This window comes from Musa acuminata, chromosome BXJ2-8 (genome assembly GCF_036884655.1).
Source record: "Musa acuminata AAA Group cultivar baxijiao chromosome BXJ2-8, Cavendish_Baxijiao_AAA, whole genome shotgun sequence".
Lineage (NCBI taxonomy): Eukaryota > Viridiplantae > Streptophyta > Magnoliopsida > Zingiberales > Musaceae > Musa > Musa acuminata.
The window spans coordinates 405,135-428,115 of record NC_088345.1 but is presented as its reverse complement, the minus strand read 5'-3'; the positions used below and the strand labels follow the sequence as shown (position 1 = coordinate 428,115).

At 37.4% G+C, this 22,981-nt stretch overlaps 3 protein-coding genes across 8 annotated transcripts; 1 reads left to right on the top strand and 2 right to left on the bottom strand.

The window, feature by feature from the left end:
- Positions 1-55: 55 nt before the first annotated feature.
- On the bottom strand, positions 56-9,371 carry LOC103994189 (uncharacterized). Of its 3 annotated transcripts, none has more exons than XM_065119380.1 (8): positions 8,623-9,365; positions 8,445-8,513; positions 6,077-6,556; positions 5,914-6,000; positions 1,451-1,612; positions 1,123-1,333; positions 667-1,002; positions 56-566 (listed from the first exon to the last, which is right to left on the bottom strand). In XM_065119380.1, the coding sequence occupies exons 1-8, from the start codon at positions 9,238-9,240 to the stop codon at positions 457-459; spliced, it is 2,073 nt and encodes a 690-aa protein (XP_064975452.1). In that variant the 5' UTR covers positions 9,241-9,365; the 3' UTR covers positions 56-456. The 3 variants fall into 3 exon arrangements, with proteins under 3 accessions (XP_064975452.1, XP_009412790.2, XP_064975453.1); XM_009414515.3 differs by having other exon boundaries at positions 5,932-6,000; XM_065119381.1 differs by lacking the exons at positions 56-566; positions 667-1,002 and having other exon boundaries at positions 1,129-1,329; positions 8,623-9,371.
- A 2,495-nt stretch (positions 9,372-11,866) lies between these two features.
- Positions 11,867-19,681, top strand: LOC135618490 (uncharacterized). 4 transcript variants are annotated; one of them, XM_065119376.1, is made up of 7 exons: positions 11,867-12,170; positions 12,938-13,104; positions 13,189-13,280; positions 13,967-14,101; positions 15,664-16,705; positions 18,753-18,910; positions 19,294-19,681. In XM_065119376.1, exons 4-7 carry the CDS (start codon positions 13,968-13,970, stop codon positions 19,394-19,396), a joined length of 1,437 nt encoding a protein of 478 aa, XP_064975448.1. In that variant the 5' UTR covers positions 11,867-12,170; positions 12,938-13,104; positions 13,189-13,280; position 13,967; the 3' UTR covers positions 19,397-19,681. The 4 variants fall into 4 exon arrangements, with proteins under 4 accessions (XP_064975448.1, XP_064975450.1, XP_064975446.1 ...); XM_065119374.1 differs by having other exon boundaries at positions 11,868-12,170; positions 13,935-14,101; XM_065119375.1 differs by having other exon boundaries at positions 11,868-12,170; positions 12,934-13,104; positions 13,935-14,101.
- Positions 19,682-20,078: 397 nt separating this feature from the next.
- On the bottom strand, positions 20,079-21,198 carry LOC135618491 (polyphenol oxidase, chloroplastic-like). Its single transcript, XM_065119379.1, has 2 exons — positions 20,837-21,198; positions 20,079-20,735 (listed from the first exon to the last, which is right to left on the bottom strand). Exons 1-2 carry the CDS (start codon positions 21,065-21,067, stop codon positions 20,250-20,252), a joined length of 717 nt encoding a protein of 238 aa, XP_064975451.1. The 5' UTR covers positions 21,068-21,198; the 3' UTR covers positions 20,079-20,249.
- Positions 21,199-22,981: the final 1,783 nt, after the last annotated feature.

Here is a 22,981-nt window from a genome sequence, read left to right as displayed (position 1 = left end):
AGACTCTAAACGAAGTCATCAAACCACACGCAACAAGTACCTAAAAAGACTCGTATGCTTCACTTCTTTTTTCCTTCTTACTCTTCTACTCATCAAACCAAAAAAGTCTTGTGTCGTCAAATACAAGATTCTTTTGAAGACTCGAGAATCCAGAATAACAAAATAACAAGTACCGATTGTGTCTTTATATACATCAAAAGAATAGAAAGAATAGAGTCACGATTTACAACCACAAACTGCATTTCTATGGACTAGAATTCTGAAAAGGAAATCGACCGTAAGAATGGTGGACGACAAACTCAGGGTTGGGTTTACGGTTATTCTTTCTCATTTAAGATCGATGATGTTGCAGCATGATTCTTGTTGCTTCATATGAAATGAAGATTTTCCGACACTTGTGGTTTCATTAGAATCCTTGACTGGGTGCCTTTGCAAGTCTCTGAGTCTCTCATATTATTAGACATGTAAGCATGGCAACTGAGGAGGATCACAAGATATCCGATTGGCCCAGAGATTTGCTAGCTTGACAAAATAATATTCCCCACACCATAGCCCCATTTTCATATCTGTCCCATTTTTGGAAAAAGAGGAGATAAGTTCATGAAAGATAGTAATCTTTATGAATAATAACCAAGGTAAGAGAGTTCAGAAGCATTCACACTGTACCTTGTAATTCTTCCATGGAAAATAATGATAATTTGCAAATTCTTCTGTCGTGATTAAAAGAATAGTGAGAGAGATCAAGATCACGAATGATTTTGATGGATGCAAGGAGTGCTTTGGCCAAACCAGCACATTCTGCATCATTGGCATTGGAAAATTTTTTAAGAGATTCCTCCAGACCAGAGATAGTCCATGCCTCTGCACACTTATCCAAGCTAGTTGATAATTTGCTTAAGCTACCACAGTTTAGTAATATCCAAGGCTTGTAACGTTTCATGGAGGCTCTTAATACTTGTGTAACTCTATAAATCTCTCCAAGGGCAATGAAATATTTAGCTTCTGCAGGGGATGAAATTTTGCCAGGAGGAAAGATATTCAGTGCTGATGAGTAACGAATTTGCCAAATCTGTTACAGGTTTGGCTTTATGAAAGTTAATTTCAGTTAGTATGAGAGTATACCTCCAAATAAAATTTGCATTAAGGTTTGTGCTTGAACTGATTCTTTTAAAACCTTGGCACCATGCTGCAACTCTTGAACACAAGCCACAGCCATATTAGACCATACATCAATATAAGCACGCTGCTCCTCCCTGGATGCTAATGCCAGAATGTGAAGTACTGAGGTGGTATGTTCAAGAAGTTCGATTGCTGCACTTGCCTCTTTCCCTGCCTAAAGCAAGCGAATTAGTTTCTAACAGCTCATAAGTTCTGGGCATCATACACGAAAGTTTGGATACAGATTTTTTAATAGTTTTATGTATAAAGCAAATAGCTAAAGAATACTTACTGACAAGATTCTTTCTGATAGGTGATATTCTTGCTCAAATGCTCGAAAGTTTGGTTCTTCTACAGCTTTAAGCAGTTGACTAACATAAACATCTACTGGTAGGTGCTCCCCCCTTATAATATTTCTAGTGCCCTTAGCTTCTTCCAGCTTCTTATAAACAGCCTGAAGGAGGGTAAATAGGCATAAACATAACTCGATTTGTTAAAAAAATTTGTAAAAAATCTAATTAAAAATGCCTAACTAATTTTAACCACCCAAGAGAAATGAGAAGCCAGGAAGTATAGCTTATAAAGATATCTAAGATTCAAAGTAAATCATACTCAAATGCAAGCAGACTAAAACTAAATGATAAACGTGCTATGACTTTTTTGACACAGAAAAAAAAAGAAAAAGACTAATAAATTAATTTGTTAAATGACTTTCAAGTCCAGGCCAAATATAATATTACCTTCAAATGAGTAGGGGAAAAAAAGAATATCACCCTGTGATGTGCGATATGGGTGCTTAAAGGCAACAATAGTGCTATGTGTGCTATGCAAAATATTCATCATATTATTGTTTCAATACAATAGAAATTAGCATTGTAATCACATTACACTCAGGCATATTTCCAGAGGTTTATGTATGAATTATACCTTCAAGAAGATATAAAGGTTCATGAAACCAGTGTTATTAAGAGCACCCTAGGGGCTCATACAAGCAAAACGAGATGCTAGCATTATGAAAATTACAAAAAATATAATAAAAATAAAGATAAATTTTAAAACAAGAACTTCAAACAAAACATGATCTGTATATCTTAATATCCAAATAAAAACATGATGTCTTGCTAAAATTATTGCATCTATGGTACTTTTGCTGCAAAACATACAGTAAAAACATTAGAAACTTTTGCATCCTTATAATAATTGTACTTTCATTAAAAGTTTGTTTAGTGCTTCACAATGGTTCTTCTGATTTACCTATCGATGCCACTGGAAAGGTATCTTGTTGTCATGTTAAATTGATGTCACAAGGAAAAGGGAGAGAAGAAAAGGGAGGAAAGAGAGAGGAGTCAAGCGATGAAAGGGGAAGGGCAACAATGGAGGAAGGGCAGCAGAAAAGGAAAGAAGGAAAGGAATGAAAGAAGAAAGGGAGGAGGGACGAAAGCCAGAAGGGGGGAGGACAGTGGTGATGACTATTGAGGTAGAGAGGGCAATGACAGTCAATGCTAGCCGCAAAAAGAGAAGAGATTAAAAGAAAAGGGAAAAGAGATGGGAAAGAAGAGACCAAAACCGCAATAAGAGATGGCCACACATAGAAAAGAGGAGAGAAGAAGAGTGAAGAGGGAAAAGAGAAGAGAGGATGACAATGGTAGAGCACATGTGAAGAGAGGGGAGAAAGAGGGAGGAAAAGAAAAGGAATAGGAGAGGGAAGGGAGATAAGAGAAGAGGAGACATACTAACAAAAGAGAGGACAGGCAACCAACAATGAGAGAATGAGATATCAGTGGTAGAAATGCTAAGGCAGGGGACGTGTTGGGTGCACCCCTTGGGGGGAATGAGAATTAGTTTTGGAACGGATTTGGATGACTGGGTTGCTCAGGCTAGTCCAGGTGAGCACCTATGAAGCTTAGAACCTCAACTGACATGAGCGGTTGAAGGCACCTCAACAAGGCACTCAGGCCTCACGTTTGCCATGTCAGAAAACCTCTTGGCATCATTACTTGAAAGAAGTTTAATTTCATTAGTATTTATTCCATATGTTGGTTAAATGGTACCCACATTTTTCAAGAGAGGGATAGGTGTAGTCCTAGAAAATTTTACCATAGGCATTGATTGTGGAGCAGCATAGGACTGATATGCCATTGGGATCTGATTGGAATTGTCATTCCATGTAAATGTGTTAGACCATATAGCGATCAAATTATATCCTAGAATTAGAGAAATGAAAATTTAGTTTATGAATTCAGCAATCCTGGCTTTTGTAAGAATTTTTATAAATTGGGTATGCTGTTTTGGAAATTGATCTTTTAGGACAAGGTCTCTGTAGATCAATCTCCCTAAAATTACAATATCCGTGTTTGACATTCCTCCGAGGTCGTACAACACTTTCATGATGCATATCGAACAATAAGTCAAATTTTCATTTACCTTTTTTTATGAAATTGGATGTTGCTCAGATATGGAGCAACACTCAACTACGTGGCTTGATGCATATGTGATATAATTGGACAATGAACACTTCTTCCTTTGTGACAAAGAACCATCTAGCTATATAAAAGATTTTAGAAGAGTTTATTTCAGGCAAAGAAATCAGCTAAAAAGGTCATTAATTAGTTGACCTAGAAACTCTAAGGGTTGTGTGAAAAATTAAAGAGTCTCTTGCTCTTTCTAAGTGCTAACCTTAGGACTCTATTTTTGTATTATGTACACTTTTGTACTAAGTGCACTCTTTTACTTCTTAGCTATAATAAATTGTCTTAAAGTTGTTTAGGAATCCTAGAAGTCACATTTTGGATTTCTGAAAGGCATATAATTTCCCTAGGATGTTACTCTTGGGACTCATTGCCTACATTGATTGTATTAAGGCTCCTAAATCCCTATAAATAGTGGGGCTTGTCAATAGATCAAACACTTTATATTTGAATGTAAAACCTGCATCTTCTCTATTTTTCTAGGCTCTTACTTGTCTCTCTAATCTCACTCCTCTATTGCTTTCTCTATGCTTCTCTGTACTCTCTTCTACATCGGTTGGTATCAAAGTAATCAAGATTACTTGATTCATTTCAATCTTAAAGTTTCACCTTGTAATATAACAATTTAAGTCATATCTTTGCAGATAATTCAATATCAATGAAAAAACGATTGGGAACATGCAACAAAGTTGTTCCTCAAAGCCCAAAAAAATTAATTCACTGTCCCTTCCTAATTTAGATATTTTTAATGAAATTAAACTAAACTTGCATTTAGTTCCAAATTAAAAACCTAATCTATGTTTTTTTCCTAATTTTCAAGTATTTTCCGAGGGTTATGGGGAGTTGGTACCATCGACAAGCCCCACCGTATCAACACATGGTATGTTGGTATGGAGCAGAATGTGCCATGCCAACCGGTTAGCACAAGAAGTCGAAACTTGGTTTGAAGTACCCAATGGTGAAGATGCCTCAGATCATTCTGGGTGATAGACTAACCATACCAAATGTTAAATCAATTAGCATCAATTTCCCTAGAGTTTTCTCCTACCTACATATTCTACTAAAGTGTTCTTATATTCCAAGTTGTCAAGATAACCCTTTGATTTTGGACAACTTTTTTACAAGCATCAATTCAGAATAACGTGAGGACCCTTGCTTATTTTGTACCACATCCAAGCATTAAGACCTCTCATCCTACACTTGACACTTCATGGTACCCGATGTTGAAGATGCCTCACATCACTTCCAAGTCACAAACAAACCCTATAGTGAAAGTGGTTGACATAAATACTTATATAATATAATATAATTTTGTGCTAGACATCAGTAGCCTAACACAACCCTTTACCTTTTCCATACAGGCTAGGGACCTACACTAGTAGTGTCTTTTTTATGTTTAAGAATATTGTTGATAAACCTAACATTTTCAAATTAAAAGTTATATGTGATGGATGACATAAGCTTGTTTCATAAAGTTTAAGTTGATTTGATATTGCTAATGGGATTGTCAAAAACAACATGTAGTGTCTTTGACGACATATGATCAAATGAATGCAATGACCTCATCAATCAAGGTGGTCTATCTCAGGAAGCACGATGCATTTCCATTTGTTTTTCTTATTCATGAACTTAATTTAAGAGGTTGGATGAGAAGCTAGAAGGCTCATAAGATGGTCTTAGGACCACTACTATAAACAGGTTCAGTCAACCATGCAATTAAGCAGCCTAAACATCAACTATGCAAGTGTGAAAGTGGTTACTAATGACTCAGAAGAAGTATCTCAGTTGGTCAACTGCAATTGTATTTTTAGGCACGGGTAGTCTTTGTGCAGTGTCGTCTGGACCAATTTTAGACAATAACTGGTTACAATTTAATCATTCTTAACGTATAAGATTTTGATATTTTACTGATGTAGATTGGTCTAGTTACATATTATGGCAGTGCTTATCGGTAATAAAGATCTGCTATAACTTATTTAACATCATTACTATCTGACTAATCAATCTCCTCACATTATATCTGTTATTCATAATACACAAAATAAAGGTCACAGCTATATAGCATAGAGATGATATGAATAAATGAATTAAGAAATAAATTATAAAGTGAACCAAAGACATCAAAAGTAATTGATTAATGTAAAATCACCTGTGGTTTTGTACTAGTGTTAATATAAGGTAAGAGAAAGAGAAGGTAACAATGAAACAAAAAATATGCTTCACATATAATAACTTCCTCGAAACTTAAGCATCCAAAAGTAATATGCCCAAGGAAAAGAGACCTCACATTGTAAATCAAACTCACCTTGATTTCCTCTTTTCTTTTCATTTCTATAATTTGTTCACCAGAAAGAGAAGCAACTCCATATGCTTTCTGCAAATAAAAAACAATTTCCTTACCTAATTTAGTGAAACAAATAGAAGGAATTATATGGTTGGATCGCACTAACCTCGAGATTATCGAGATGGCAATTTAACAAGAATATCGATCCATCTTTCAGTCTGTGGTAAAGATCAACAGGACTGTTGTATGACAAATTAGTTGAATGATATTTATTTATTTCACATGCAGGATCCTGATTGCTAACCACTAATTCCAAAGTCTTTAGGAACTTCCATTGAGTTCCACCAAGATCATGATCCCTCTGCACTGAGTCAACCATATCTGAGTTTTGTCCCTTCTTTGTGGCATCTTTTTCAGAGTAAATAGCATCTTTCTGATCAACCTCAATAAACAAGTCCAGTATGTTGTTACTAAGACCAGCAGATGGACCAGAAATTATATCCTTAGTTGCACTCCCCACAAATGTAGGTTCATAGAAATACCCATTCTTATCATGATATGGGCTTACATCAGATTCTTCTTTAACACTGCTGAGAGAATGAATAGGCCAGTCATCTAGGTTACTTTCTCGCATGCTTCTGGTAACCTGAAAATTTTTGAACAAAGGGATTATGTGATTATCAGATGTGTATCCACAGATTAATGCTCCTAAACCATATTCAAAATAGCTGACTATAATTTATGCCCTCATACATGATATAAAATACTTAGTATAATAAAGGATTATAATGGCGCCAGCAAGGGTTTATCTTGATTAAGGTGTTGACTGCATTCACCTTTGTTTAGGAACCACAAAGCCAATGGTCAAGATTGTGTGTGAGCAACCAATACCAGCAGGTCTATGCACCTAGTATGCAGCTATAGTTGGTCTATTCCAGAGTCTTAGTTAAACTTTGTATTTAATTATAAAGAAAGTAGTATATCAGGAAACCAGAACAATTATATGAAGCATTATAATAATTTAAATAGCTCCTGATCCTAGATTGACTGGAAAGGGTTACACGAAATATGTTTAAGAGGTCAGATGAACAGTGAGATCATATGCACAGAAGTTTCTAAGTGATGCAAGCCTCCTGCATTAACTGGTATCGGGGCCAAGTTCCACTCTGACTATGAACCTGATTCAGAAAACGTAGTTCAGCACAAGCAATACATGCCTGCAGCATTTGCAAATTTCAAAAAAGAACCATCATATAAACAACCGGTTGACAGTCATCAGCAACTTAAACAATTCAACCACTAAAATATTTTTGCCAGCTTATAGCACTGAGTACAACTTCATGTGAAGCTAAAAGGACCATTGTCTGACCGTGCTTCTTCTTTCCGAAGGCAACTTGAATGTCATCTATAGAAACGTACATTCAGTAAAGCCTTCCTTCTTCATATACTAAAAGATAATCTAGGAAAATCCTTTGAATAGTCCAATCAAGTCCACAAGGGACAATCAGGACAGCCATATGCTGATCAGTAGAAAACTACCCAGGCTGAAATCCATATAGGGTAGAAATCCAGTGCTTTTTTTAGCATGAAGAAAATCAGAATGATTGTTGGGTCCCGACACATTCGACTCAGCATCTTGAATATTTTGATTTTTCATAGCTTTAAAGAGAGAAGAACAATGCTTTAATAAGACTGTCAAAATGCATATCAATCAATGATGTCACAGCTCCAAGGAATAGAGAAACACAACTTCTTGTCCAGTAGTTGTTACAACATCATTCTGGAGAAAATTACCACTGAAATTCCAGAACCCATCTTCACCTCGTTTATTGCTAGTCTCCAGGCTGGAAAACCAATCATCTTCATTTTAGGTGTTTCTTGTTTTATCATGAACTTCCAAATCCTTAGGAGAACTAATATCAGAAAAGGAACCTGTTCCATCTGTAATTTGATTATCAACATCTTGTCCATCATTGCTAACATTCATTTAACTATATGTTTGCCAGTGAACTCCAGATCCAATTTGAATAACCTTCACAGTATTCTTTTCATATCACAAATGTACATCACAATAGCTCAGGATGAGAACGCACCTAGTTATTTTCTTCAAATATGAAAAATAATTGGCAGATGTATTCTTCACTGGAACATTCACGTTCTAATGCTAATGGGAAATGCAGAAGCTACTGCACAAGTTACTGGACTGAATGCATCCTGTAGATGTCAAGGGTGGCTAAAATGCAAAAACAGAAAACAAGGAGGGGCCAAGTGAAGAGGCTGCTGATCCTCACCTCGGATCTCTCTAAAAAGGGTAGCTAAAATGCAAGAACAGACAACAAGGAGGGGCCAAGTGAAGAGGCTGCTGATCCTCACCTCGGATCTCTCTAAAAAGGGTAGCTAAAATGCAAGAACAGACAACAAGGAGGGGCCAAGTGAATAAGCTGCAGATTCTCACATCGAATCTCACTGAAAAGGGTAGCTAAAATGCAAGAAAAGAAAACGAGGGGCCAAGTGAACAGGCTGCCGATTCTGACCTCGATTTCTCTAAAATCCGCAGTTTCGGTGCATTGAAGACCAGATTTCTCGTTTCGTATTCCATCTTCCTGAGAAAAAGAGAGCCAGAATATGATCAATCAGCGAAAAAGAATAACCAAAGTTAGACCACGCCGCCACCATCAGAACTCCCATCATCGATATCAATGTTATCATCACCTTGAGCACCGAATTGGGCGACGAGGAAGAGGCGTCCTTGTATTCCCAGGAGCTCTCGTCGGAATCGTCCTCCTTCCCCTCGGCCAAACAAAGGCCATCGTTGTCGCCACCGACCGGTTGGGGAGCTTGTCCATAGAGACTGGTGATCAGATCCCTCAACTCTCCATGCGCGGCGACAGGTCCCTTGCGATCTTTGGCCGGGATCGAAGAAGATAAAGACGCAGAGAAGAGGACGGGCGGATGGAGAGGCTCCGGCTCATCCACCTCCTCCTCCCCAAAGATCGAGAGCGGCAGGGCACCGCTGGGCTTCTCCCACTGCTTGACACCGGCGATCTTGTCAGAAGCGGCGGCGTACAGGGGAGGGAAGGCGTCGAAGAGGGGCGGCGGAGATGGGGACTCGACGGGGTGAGATCCAATCGGGCTGACGACGAAATCGCCCCAGTCGTCATCGTCCTGCTGCTGCTGCTGCTGCGTTGGCGGCGGCGGTGGGTGAGACGGGAAAGGTTGGACGGAGGAGGCGAACTTGAAGTCGCCGAATCCGTCGTCATCGTCGAAAGAGAAGGAGTACGCGGGGGAGAAGATGGAAGCAGCAGCAGCAGGAACGTGGATCCCCGGCATGGTGGCGGTGGTGGTGGCGAGGCCGCCGAGCCGGAGGAGGAGGGTACGAGCTGTTTCTCAAGGTGTTTTGTTGTTGGGGTGGGTAACCGTGAGGCGCGACTTTATGGTGCGGCCATAATTAACGGGCCGGGAAATGCCTGATGAGGAACGCCCCGCCGACGCAGCGTGGGGCTTTGCTTGTTGTTTATTGACCGGTCCATAGCCAGACTTACTTGTGCTGTAAGTGGGGTCCGATTAAATTGTTACCTTGCGCTCTCAACTCGGATCCAACACATGTTGGATCCAACAAATGGGTTGATCATGGATCGGGTAGAAGAAAGAGCATAACAAACTCAAAAGATATTGATGCTCATGCACTTTTCCATTAATAATAGACATGAATGATAGAATGGGATAGGAGTGATATTGATCAAACATAGAAAGTAATATTACCCTAAAATAAATAAATAAATAAATATATATATATATATATATGGCAATTAAATAGATTTTTTAAAGCTTTGCATAGATGATAAGGTAGTGTTTAGGTTATTATGATTATGAATAAAATATTATAGTAGTGATACAGATGAAATTTCTCGAAATTGATGCGACCTCCCAATCTAATTTTAGGGTTATCATGTTTGAATAAGGTGAAAATATTCTTCTTGGACGATATGGTCATGACTCAAAGACAAATTTGTCATTAGCAACATCTCTATCTCGTATCCTTTCAACGATCAGTTAGTACTTTTTGTCTTTTGGCCATTCTTTTCTCCGCGAAGAACATGACATCGTAACAATATATTCCCTAATTAGTAGTGAAAAAAAATAAAGTATATTTCTCGAGAGCTATTTTGATTTAATTGTATCTCGTGAATGTATTTATTTATGAAACTTAATGACTAGTGGTCGCATCAATCTCAATCAATTGGTCGATAAACTTTAATATATATACTCAAAACATTTCATTTTTTTTTAAATATTTTTTTTTCTTATAAGTATAATATTTGTATGTCAATCAATATATTTGACCTTACAAATAAAGTTGATATTTAATAATTTATCGACTTTCTCTATGATGATCGATTGATGATCACGAGAAAATCTCTTTGGCTTTTGTTGAATCTAATGATAATTTAGATGATGTTGAGCCATGACCATCTAAGCATTATCGTTCACTGACTAAACGAAGACTTGTGAATTAAGTTGGATCATGCTCTTGAATATAAAGAAGCATTTATTTGGATATATGAAGTAAGTGTTCATGATTGTGAAATCCCAAACAATAATATGGACCTTTTTTTTATATGTTTTTTCTCCGATGAAACTGATTTAGCTCTTAAAAGATGGTTTTGATATATATTTTTGAAGAACTTTATAAAATATTATTTATTCATTTAGAAGAATGAGAATAAAAAAAGTAAGTTAGTTATAATATTTTTTATTATCTTAAGATCGTTAAGATTTGAGGTTATCTTACCCACGTTAAAAGACATAAACCTAACATGTTGGAATCAGCGGTGCAAGTTCATGCGATACACCAAGAAAACTTATGGGTATTATTTCTATCACCTCGATGACCAAAAGATCTTTGTAGCCAAGAGAGCAGTGTTCCTTGAGAAAGAACACATTCTTGGTCGAGATAGTAGGAGCATGTTAGAGATGAGCAAAGCAAGTTCGTGGGATACCCCAAGGAAACTTGTAGAAATTATTTCTATCATCTTGATGATCAAAAGGTCTTTGTAGCTAAGAAGATAGTGTGTTAGGAATAAGTCAGCATTAAGGGAGGGGGAAGGGGGGTGAAATTAGTGAAGCAAATAAAATTCCTTTGTTCGAAAAATATTCATTTGTTGAAAACCGATCAGAAAGATGTTAACTTAAAAACACTTTCATAAGCGTGCAATGATGAAGTAAAGCAATGAGTATGTAAAATGATTTGCAAAGGTAAATAGCAAAGTAAAAGGCAGCAAACCGATTTTATAGTGGTTCGGTCGTAGTGACCTATATCCACTCTGTCGATTCCCCTTCCATCGAGGCCATCGGCATCTATTAACAATATTTCTTGAATGGGTGAAGATTAACTACCCTTACAACTTGATTTTCTTTTTGACAGGTTCAGGAGAGGACCTTTTGACAGGCTAGACTCAAAGAACTCTTAACACCATACCTTTATTTAAAGACATCATAGCTTCATTTAAAGATGTAGTTGTAATCGATCGGTTCAACCGGCGGCTAAGTTTTGATGAGAAAAATAATTATTTTCGATACAATGATATTATGAATATTAAAAAAAATATTGATTCTCCACATATAAGTATGAAAACAAACGAAAAATAATTTAAAATGTAATTTAGATATCTTCTTGAAAAATATGAATCTAATCAGATACACAGTAAAAAACTTTCTTAGAATTAAGATTTGTCTTCACCAATTATCCCAAAAATAATATCTGTCTATTAAAAATTGAAGAAAGAAAACCAAATTAGATAATTTAGTCTGATTCAGTTTTGGGATAAAAAAAAAAGAGTGGAAAGAAAAAAAAAAAAACCAAAGCCGATAGTTTGGTCCGGTTCAGTTCGTGCGATCGGAACGAATCGGTTCGATCACGGGCTGAGCAATCTACGAAGAAAAACCGCAAAACCCTAACCATGGGGTTACCCGACCCTCTTATCCCCTACTTACGATTTCGACGCTCCCCTCTCCCCTCTTCCCCGATTCCTCTCGTCGGTCCGTCTGTCGCTCTCCCGGACCCTTCGTCTTCTTCCTCGCGCTCTCTCGTTCCTCATTTTCTGGCGCTAGACCCTACTTCCTACCTCTCTCTCTCTCTCTCTCTCTCTATACCTAAATATGACCGCCGTTGAAGATACGCTGTGTCGGCGGCGACATACAGGGAAAGACTGGCATTAGGTGGATGTCGGACGGCAGCAGATTGGGCTGCGAATTTTGAGGTTGGTTTTCATTTTTTTTTCCCCTTTGATTTCGTTTATTTGTTCTTTTTTTATGGAAGTTTTCATCTGATTCGAATGTTAAGTTCGGTATATCATTTGATCGTAGTTTTGGTTTCAAAGCAGATTTATTATTTTCAATCAATTTTTATGTTAGCTTTTCTCAATGACGTAGTAGCCTTTGGGATTTCTAACATTATGGATTTCCGATTGATGTCTGATTTGGTTATTGGGGTCTTATTATTATTATTGGTTTTTCTATTATCTATTATTTGATATGATCGCTAGCTGAGGGGTTTTAACTTTTTATTAATGGTGACGTCTGTCAAGTTAAATTGGATTGATTGTGAACCAGCCTGGATACGGTCCTTAAAGAAGTTCATTTTTATGGATATAATGTAAAAGTTATTTTGATATTAGGATTGGTCTTTAAAGAGTTCTTGGTGCCTTCATTTTGCTAGAATTTTGTGGGGTTATGAAATTAACTTTCCCCCCACGACTATAGTATATGAGAAAAGCATTCCCTGCATTGTTATTCTCCTTTACTAATGCAATAAATATTTTAATTTAATAAATTAGTTTGATAGTGCGAGGCCTTTTATCCAACTCGAACCAGAGATACCTTTAATTTTGTTTAGTTGATAGTGGTGTAATTTGTTCTGGTTTCAAATTTAAAGTAACATTGTAACACACCCCTTGTTCCTCTAGATTAAGCTATATCTAAAACAATAATTTATTTATGAAAACAATTTAAATTTTGGCGAAGGAAGGCTGCAATCTCGGGCTCAGCCAGGTGGTGCACAGGGCGAAGGAAGGTTGTAAAGGCCGCAGTCGACGGTGTAAGACGGAGTAACGAAGCATCAGATGATGGAGGAACAAACGACAACGACGACCTAGGGTTTCTCTTCTGTTGGCAGAAAGGGTCGAGCGCTGAGGAGTAAGTGGTAGACACAATTAATAACATTTATGCTATGGAGAAGATTGACAGTGGTTGATCATCTTGTTGTGCTTCCGACAATAGAGCTATGCATGATAAGGACGTGGAATGCCTAAGCTTAAAGAAGGGATGCAAAGCTGAAAAGAAACATATTCTACTTTCTATTACTTTGTAAGGTAATAGGTTCTTCTGAATTCTTGGACCACCTTATTTATTTTGGGTCATGAAGTCTTTGGTTCACATGTGGAAAAAAGGGTTGAGGACTTTACTTTCCTTGCAAGTGTCATGAAACTAAATTATGGAGCTCTTTTATGTTTTAAATTTTAGATATCAGGTCTTTTTAGTAATTTCAGTCTGTATATGAACCGTAAACTTACATTTTAATGGGTTGGATTATTTGCTTTTTGACCATGATTTTTTATATTTTTTCCTAGTATAAGACAACTGTGTATAATCTATTGGTCATGGTTTGCCTTATCGGTGTACCGATCAGTTGTTGGTATGACACATATTGAGTTGTACCGAGCTGTATTAACACATGATACATAGGGGCATACTGATATACCACCTGTACTAGTCTCCTATCGGACTGGTATGTACCGCTCGTACCAAACGGTATGTCACAGTACGACAAACCTTGCTATTGGTAATCAAGATTCAATATTGCTTTTGTTGTGTATATCATGATTTACATGGCCAAGTTATTCTCTTTCCATTAGTAAATGTTTTAGATGTTCTAACATGAACACCTCTGGCGTTAGACTGTAATATACACTGTGAGATGTTGTTGTCTTACTTTATGGCAAACTTCATCTCTTGACATTATGCAGGTTGTATCCATAAGTTGGTAAACATTTGGCAGCATGCAGGGTCTAAGCACTAGCTGTGTTCAGCAAAGATTTGCTTTAATTAGATGCTGTGATTTGAAAGACAAGAAGTCTCGGCGTCGAAAAACAAGGGAGGAAAGGAGAACATTGGTGGAGTCTTTTATAGACAAGTAATAAAAGTTTCCTTCAACAGCTGACTTCTTATCAAAGGAATTATTTGCTAGTTTGTTGCATGAATTTGTTTGTATAACTCCCCATTTTGTGTTTATCCTTTCTGCCATGAACATTTTTATTGTTGTTGACCATATAATTGCAACTTGCAATAGTTAATGGAAGTTTATAATATACAGGACTTCTTCAATTCAACAAATCATATTATTGTCATTAGCAAGTAGTATATGCAGGATTGAAGTATAGCACAACCACCTTGTGCTGTCCAACACAATAACTTAGATGTGTCACATTTTCTAGTGCAACTTTTAATTTACAAAATATAGCAGCTAATCAGTGACAAATATTTTAATGTAAGCTTATTTGCCTCATCCTATGAATTTTGCATCTAAAATATTCTTAAGGAACATTTAATGTAGTGATCCAAAAGCCATTTTATGGATTATGCTATAGTTGAAATGAAATCATCTATATTTTCAACTTTCCTACTATCTTATAGCTACAAGACACAATTTGCCTCTATATGATAATCTGGAAATCTTGATTTATTATGCATGCATCACTAATCAAACTTACAGACTCAATTTCCCTTTATGGATTTTCTTAACCATGACTGTATACCTACTCTACTATTCTTTGGTTCTCTTTAATTATTCTACTTTTCTCCAGTCACACTTTTGCAGATTCATCGAAGTTCTTGGTGCATTATTTTTGTCTGATTTGGAAGTCTTTGATTGCGAAAAAAAGTGACCCTTTTGCATGATGCTCCCGCCAATGTGGCTTTGGTTATGGTTTATGTATACAGCCTTATCTCTACAAGTAGAGAAACTATTTTTGTGACTCGAACTCCGATCGTTTATAGCATAATCATTCATATCACAAAGGAGCAACCTTACCATTGTACAAAGGCTCACTCCGACTTGGATGTCTTTGATTGATTTTTCTTTCTTCTGTGGCTTGATTTATGTACTTGATACTAATCCACCTCGGATTGTACTTTTAAATTCCTTATAAATGTTAAAGGTATTAGACTTACAAGGTTTGTGATTTCTTTCTTCATTTATACCCATGTAATTTCTTCATCTATAATCTAGTAATGTTTGTGCTTATTCAGTATGTAACACATTATGACATGTAATTCTATCTTAATCAATTCAGAATTAAGTGATTATACATTTCCAAGTTTTCAGTCATTGAAGCCATTCTGCTATGGTCACAAAGCATTGGAGAGTAATGTTCTGTCTGCAATGTTCTTTGATTTCTTTCATGTGGTACATAACCAATGAAATATAACCATCTGCATTTGTTATTTTGGGAGCTCAATTCTGTCTTCTGCACTATTTGCAACTGGTTTATCCTGTTTATGCAAATCTTTGCATATATTATTTACTAATTTTAACTATGCATTTAGGAACAAGTACTGAAGTAGCATTTTATATCTGACATCTTGAAGATAAAACTCATTGTAATGTTTATGCCATATGATCTCGAAGTTATTCAAAACTGTGTTTCACATTATCAGAATGTGTTACATAAAACATTGTTACAAAACTGCTTTCAGGTACCGAACATTAAATAATGGAAAATTTCCTTCTCTTAATCTAACACACAAGGAAGTCGGTGGGTCTTTCTACATAGTAAGGGAGATTGTTCGAGATATAATTCAGGAGAATAAGGTGCTGGGTCCTGGTAGTCCAAGTATGAAAGCACTTACCCTTGAAGATTGCTCGGAGGAACATGAGTCAGAAAATTTTGTCATCAATCCTCACTATGAAGTGTTTACATCATCTATTGAGCTTGCAGTTGATGAGAAGCAGATAGAAAGATCCTCTCAAGCACACCTGGGCGAAGACAATGAACAATTAGTACCACCTGATTTCAATGAAATTATTGTATCTGGTCAAAATAATCATTTGTTCTCTCATGTCGTAGAGCACAGTCCCGATCATTTACAGCAATGCTCCAGTGGTGATAATGAGCATGATCATCTAATCAACACAGAGTCCAAGGAAGTGAACTTGAGAAAGCCATCATCGTGGACATATGACGAGACAGGAAACAATGAAGAAAGTCGTTCTGCAGTTCACGGTGATATAGAAAGAAACAAATTTCATCAGGTTAAGCAACCAGAACCCTTGTATGAGACTTTGTCAATTACTTCTCCAGAAGAAGAGCTGCTGCTGAATGAAGATGTAAAAAACAATTGCAAGAGTCTTGCTGAGACAGTTAACATGTCAACAGAAAATGGGAATTATGAGACTAGTACGGCAGATGCTTTACCAGAAGAAAAGGTTTTTATAAGCTCATTGACCACATCTGATCAATTGTTTAGTAATTCAGCTTCCTCTGAGGAAGAATTCTCTTCATTGGTATCTTCTGCTATGAAGACTGACTCAGACAAATTAGTTACACCCCAGGATGTTGCGAGTATCCAAAGTTTGTCCAATGTGCAGGAAGAGTCATCCAATGACGAGCTTTCCATTCCAAATGGAACCGAGCTTGTAGAAAATACCTTTCCCAGTTTAGATGATAAAGTAACAAACTCCATGTCGCAGGTATCAGAAAATCCGATTTTCCCTCCATCTGGCATTTTGCAGGCTGAGGTCAGTTTCTACAATCATTCTTCCTTGTGTTGTTATTTACCTGGTTGTATGATACTTTGGCATCTTTATTATTTTGTGCCATAATATTGAAGCTCTCTATATTTTGTACTTGTTACTGTATCACACATTTTCTTTTGAGAAATTTTATTTTTACCCTCCAAGGAATCTGTTTGTTATGTGATCAAGTTTGTTTGATCACAGTAATTTTAGCAATTTAGTATAAATTGAAGAAAAATGATAAGCTAGAGCCTAGTAGATGTAGTTTGATTAAGAGTCATAGTTATATACAATCAGTTATATGAAGGCCTAGGTTTGGCTAACAGTCTACCAGCTTCTCGAATTTTGCTAGATTGTCATGATTACCTTTTGTTTTCTATATTGTAAAATTGATAATGGTGTACCTTGAATTCTTTTTTTTGGAATTGGTGTCCAATTGATGAGGTCAATTAGATGTTATTCAGGTGAAGTAAGAGATCTAGTTGCATATGGGAAATGGTAGTTAATAACCGAAGATCGTAATGGTTGATATTCGGAAAGATGCAACCAACAAAATTTAGGAAGGAGACTAAATCTCTACATTCTTGCATTTTTCTCTATTAGAAGTTTAGTTTCAGCAGGTGATGGGAAACTAATTTTGTGTTGCTGCTTGATTGGATAAATAGGTTGTTGTACAATCTTCAGAAGAATATTAAGTGTTTCCTCATGACAAAGCTTAGTATTATTACAGGGTTAGGGTATGTAGCTACATGAGAAAGCTAGAGTTATTAACTATACAACTATATATGCTAACTTTATTACATTAAAAGTAGCATAATTATCCAAGCAGCTTAAAGTCTTTGCTGACATCCATATTTATATTGCAAACATCTATACCTATAGAGCTATTGCTGCACTTAAAAACCCTAAAAAGGGCGTATCTAGTGCACGAGGCTCTCGTCAATGCAGGGTCCGGGGAGGGTCAATATACGTAGCCTTACCCACAAATATTTAAAGAGGTTTCCGTGACTCGAACCCTGGTCTCTCAGGTCGCAAAAACCCTCCAACAAGGAAATTAACTAGTTTAGAAATTTCTCTTTGATATTTAAGAAATATATGAAAAAATGTTAGTCTCATGTTATAGTAGTGTTTAATACTGGTATGGTTCATGTTATAGTATAGTTCAGTGTTTTGACTGATTTTGATAGACTTGATTTGAATAGTATAAGCCAAGGTTGACTGATTTCTTAACTGTATTGTTACAAATTTGTGGGAATAGCTAGAATCTACTAAAGTCGGATGGAGCCGACAAATTTTAGCCAATTTTAGCTGATATCAAAACCCGAAAATAAGAAAAAGAAAAGGGAGTACGAGTGAAGGAGAAGAGAGAAGTTGAGATAAAGAAATACAAAAAATATAATTAGAATTTAGAATTGTAAGACAGAGGAGACACGATATTTAATTTTTGTTGCAATCATTACATTTGCCAAGTACACTTATAGTTGCAATATCCTTTGGTTAATGTCATATAAGATAGAGAGAAGCAATAAAAAAAAGAAAAGGGAAGAGCGGAGAGGAGTCTTTAACCTCTTAAGGAAACAGGATTGATTCTCTCATAACATTAAAAATAAATTCCAAGTCATTATTTATTTATTTTTGTATTTTCTGCACTATAATTGAAAATGATTAAAGAAGCAATGGAGTTATAGTGGGACTTATGGATATATTCAAAGTTACATATTGATAAATTTTGAATATTTTGTATGGTATATAAAATAGTTATTATAAAATATGTGTGCAATTTAATTTATTTACTCATAAACATATAGAAATTATCTTAAATACAACAATAACAATGACAAGTCGACAACAACATATAGTAATTATCTTTCGTGATTCTTTTATTTTTTTTGTTTTTTATAATGTTTTTATCTTTTATATTTTTAGTATCACAGATAGTTATTCTTCAGCATCATTTTTTTTTGTCATATATATATTTTCCCCATGCTAAAGTCACCGCATGTCTGACAAAGTGGACCAATGGAATTATTCTCGTATGCCATTTTTGCAGGCACCACCTGTGCCTAAGGTTTATGATATGGAGAGCTCCAGGCAAAAAACTGAATGTGCTTCTCCTGAATCACTTTTGCCGACCATGCAGGAAATATCAACGATTCCATTAAAGACTGGGCATAAAACTGAAGATAACAGTATGGACAGGAGTAGCAGGTAAAACTCAATGTGGTTTTTAGTTTGTTATAGATGATTCCAACAATTTTTTGTACTCCAAGCGATCCGGTTGATAAGCAATTATAGGCAAAGAGCTTAGCATAATATCCTATCTAGGACATTCAGTAGTTGATTTCATTCGCGGGAGTTTTATCTTGCTATATCTAGTCTATATGACATTATGGGCCATATGCTCATGACTTTTATTCTTTTTCTAGTGTTATCAAGTGAATGAATGCATTGTGGGTCTGATTAGGACTGGAGGAGTTTTGAGAAACGAGCCTTGTATGATAGTGTATACCACCAGTTCTAAGTAGATCGCAAATCTTTTCTTAGTCATAGATGTACTCGGCATTGACTAGCAATTTCTTGTGCCTTTTCAGCAAGTCTGCAAATGCTAACGAGGAGATCCAGTCCAAAACCAATCCAGTGTGGAATGCAATAAAAGCTTTTGTGACTGGTTTTATCAAGTTTTGGTCCGAGTAGAGGTCTGCCGTAAAAAAAAAAAAAATGTGTCATTTGAATCCTTTTTATCCATTGAAGGATGCTCTTTTCTTGTGCATCGATCGCAATTCAGTGCTCTTGGTTGTGCCTAGTCACCATGTAATATGCACCCCTCTGCTCTTGTTTTTGCTATATTACCTGTGTTGATGATCAGCTGAAGCATGCGTCGGGGTTCCTGCTTACCATGAGTATAGGATGCAGCTGTAGTCAGGTATCATGAATCTATGCCAATTTGGATGAATGAGGTTTGTTTCTTTTTATCGTCAATCCTCCAAATGAAATAAATTTGAAAGGCCAACGGCGTGTTTGTGTTGTTACCATATTTGAGACGTCCCCAATTAAAGAATAAAAAGCTAATAAAGTTGGAACTTTTATATGAAAATTACTCCAATTTTTTTAATTCATCGTCGAGAGCCCATCCAACAACATCATCCCACCGCCTCTCATTCAATAACGAGAGTCAGAATCCCTATGCATACGTAGAAATACAGTCAAATTGGTAACAAGTAAGACGAAGAGGAGGAATATTACAACAACAAACCATTGAGCTTAAGATATAACACCGCAAAGCATAAGCATTCACATTCAATCGAAACTTACGTCTGCTTTGCAGCATTGTAAAGAAAATATATGTTTTAACTTGGAATATGAAAGAGGCTGTCAGTTCAAAATTTCTTCAGCTCAAATGGTTGGCGTTGACTTATCATTTTAGCTCAAATCAGATTAGACCGTGGATTACACCCCCACATCAACAACTCCAGTGTGTGTGCATTTGCCAAGCTTTGGAGTGCACAATACAACTCCGGCCACGTACTTCAAAAACATACATAATCTTCTACATATCTCTGGCCATGTCAGTCTTCCTCAGATCGATACTAATATCTCCCACAGTAACGTCGCCCGCACGAAGAACCAAAGAGACCACCAGCTTTTCAGCGTCATCGGCATTCATGTCGTCCAACAGTGAGGTGAGGCCCAGCTTGAGACCTGCCGTCCTCACGACGACGCTGTCCTCCCTTTTGTACGGCAGCTTCAGGAAGATGCCTGCGAACTCCCCAAGACCCGGCCCTGCGAGGTCGCCGCGCGGGGCAGCGATGTAGACATCGAAGCGAGTTGCGCTTCTCGGATCCACCCGTATGCCGTTGATCTGAAGTACCTCCACCTCCTGCTCCTTCTCCGCCTTGGTGCGGCTCTTCTTGGGCCTCGCCACCAACACCCGGAGCGGCCTGGTGGGGTCCAACCTCCGGGGCTGCGTTCCGAACTCCTCCACGCGCAGCAGCTCGTCCTCGGTCTCCATCGCCGTTAGCTTGGACGAATCCACCTGCATGCGGCAATTACCGATCAGAATCGCTGGCCTAGCACGGCTTGGGCGCGCGTCGTGGCTATCTGTTGGAGATGTAGATCTAGATCCGAGGGCGTCACCGGCTCCGCGAGCACGATCGGCCCCGCGGCCACGCTGCATAGCCCTCCCAAACCGACGATCAGCAAGCCTCGCCGTTGCAGCAGGGTCGGCCGAGGATCCTCGCTTCGATCGTGGCTTCCCCGGTGGCATGACACGCGAGGGAGGCGGCGGGAGCGCTGTCGCTGGAGGAGGCACGCAGAGGCAGCGCCGGCGGCAGTGGCGCTCAGCACGATGGCCGCTCCGGTGGACATGTCGACTGCGTTCGAGGGTGCTGGGAGATTGATGTGCCCAAGGGTGGTGGCGACTAGAAAAGGCTTCTCGGATGGGGGATCTAATGAAATGCGAAACGTGGAATTATTTTGGATTGGAGTTGAAAGATATCTCACACACGCCGGTACGAATTCCGGGGGATGGTGTCACCTCTCTGTTGGCACGATATCGGGTCACCCCAGGAAATTTTCTTATGCTGGCAGCCCCCGCACACGAAATTTACAAGGTGGCCAACCAAACAGAGACACCTAAGCCTTATCACTACGATGAATGAATCGTGGCAGGGCCCTGTTCACGGATTGCGTGTATCATCAATCAAAGGAATCCCGATAGAAACCCGCGAGATAAACGTGCTACTGTCCAACTGTCGTAGACAATCACAGATCCAGACGACCAACCTTGGTCCGCCCACCAATGGGCCATCGACGGGTCGGTACATGCCACGTGGGCACTGACGGGTCGGTACACAGCTGGCCTGGTCCAATATGGCTCGGGCCAACCTTGGTGCAGCCCACAGGCTTATTTTGCCTGATCTAGAAGGCTCCAAGAGGCGGCGGTATGGGCTTTAGAGACGGGTCGTGTGTGGGCCTAAGGAAATGGGCCGCGAATGGGTCTTTTTGGGCTGAACCTATACTAAGCTGCCTCCTGCACGTGTCTCTCGAGCTGGGCCGCGCTTCTATGGAAGACCGAAGCCGGATCGGAGCCACTGGCTAGGCCGCTGGGTTAAGCAGGCCCACGTCATACCAAACTCGAGCCAATGTGGCAGTCAGCGGTCTGAAGTTGGTCAGACGCACTCCGACCCCTTAATTGCGATTTCATTCAATCATTCTAGTGTTTAATTAATTATTAAATATAATAAATAGATAATCTCATTTAATTCAAACAAAATTATTTTAAAATTTTAATTTAATTAAATATTATATATATATATATATATATATATATATATATTATAAAATTCCACAATCAATCAATCAATCAATCAATCAATATGTTAATTTATATTATTCAACATGCTACCAAATTATTAATTCAACTTGATTTAAAATACAAAAAATTAAATTTCATGAAATTTATTGATCAAATAAATCAACATGCCAAACTAGTTGGATCAACTTAAAGAATAATGGAAAAAAATTCATTAATTTAATATGATATTATATTTAAACTAAATTAATGACATGATAATTCATGGATCTTGCTAAGATAATTTCAATATACAAATATCTTTAATCAGAATTCAAAATTTCTAAACCAATGAAATTAATATCATTACAAAACCAAGAATTTTCATGAATACATTGAAAATAAATTGAGAAAGGGTATATGATCTACCTTTCTTTCTTCCTGATATCAGGATGTAGAGGTCCTTCTCCTATCTCAGTCCCCCCAACTATTACACTCCTCTTGATCCAGTAATGAACAAAGTAGGAGCCTCACCTCCTTTAAATAGAAGAGCAAGGAGGGTGGGCTCTTCTCAAGGAAATAAAAAATTAAAATTAAAATTAAAATTTTGTATTAATTAATTAATTAATTTCTAAACTTGACCAAACCATTAAGGAAATATAATTTAATTATTTTGTTAATCATATTACACAAAAATGGAATACATAATCCAAATAAAACAAAACACTAATTACAATAATTTTAATTTTTTAAAAAGATACAAAAAAAATCTCTAGTGATTACACAAATTAGGATGATGTCCATGAATAATAATTGATTATAACATCAATGAAGTGCAGATTTGATCTTGACAATCATCAGAGTAGGAGATATTGAGATTGAAAAGATAATCAATAGATTATATTTTAGTTAAAAAAAATGATCAACGCGATGTCAACGAGTTTGATCACGTTCGAAAGAGAATATCGAAGGTATGGATGATGATTTTT

Excerpts from the sequence above, each read along its gene's own strand:
- LOC103994189 (XM_065119380.1), bottom strand. The coding sequence starts at position 9,240 with ATGCCGGGGATCCACGTTCCTGCTGCTGCTGCTTCCATCTTCTCCCCC. Across the intron at positions 8,514-8,622 it reads CGCCCAATTCGGTGCTCAAG|GAAGATGGAATACGAAACGA; the intron begins GTGATGATAACA and ends TCTTTTTCTCAG. Across the intron at positions 567-666 it reads TTCCATGGAAGAATTACAAG|ATATGAAAATGGGGCTATGG; the intron begins GTACAGTGTGAA and ends AAAATGGGACAG.
- LOC135618490 (XM_065119378.1), top strand. The coding sequence starts at position 13,968 with ATGCAGGGTCTAAGCACTAGCTGTGTTCAGCAAAGATTTGCTTTAATT. Across the intron at positions 14,102-15,663 it reads GTGGAGTCTTTTATAGACAA|GTACCGAACATTAAATAATG; the intron begins GTAATAAAAGTT and ends AACTGCTTTCAG. Across the intron at positions 16,706-18,752 it reads CTGGCATTTTGCAGGCTGAG|GCACCACCTGTGCCTAAGGT; the intron begins GTCAGTTTCTAC and ends CCATTTTTGCAG.
- LOC135618491 (XM_065119379.1), bottom strand. The coding sequence starts at position 21,067 with ATGTCCACCGGAGCGGCCATCGTGCTGAGCGCCACTGCCGCCGGCGCT. Across the intron at positions 20,736-20,836 it reads CGATCGTGCTCGCGGAGCCG|GTGGATTCGTCCAAGCTAAC; the intron begins GTGACGCCCTCG and ends TGCCGCATGCAG.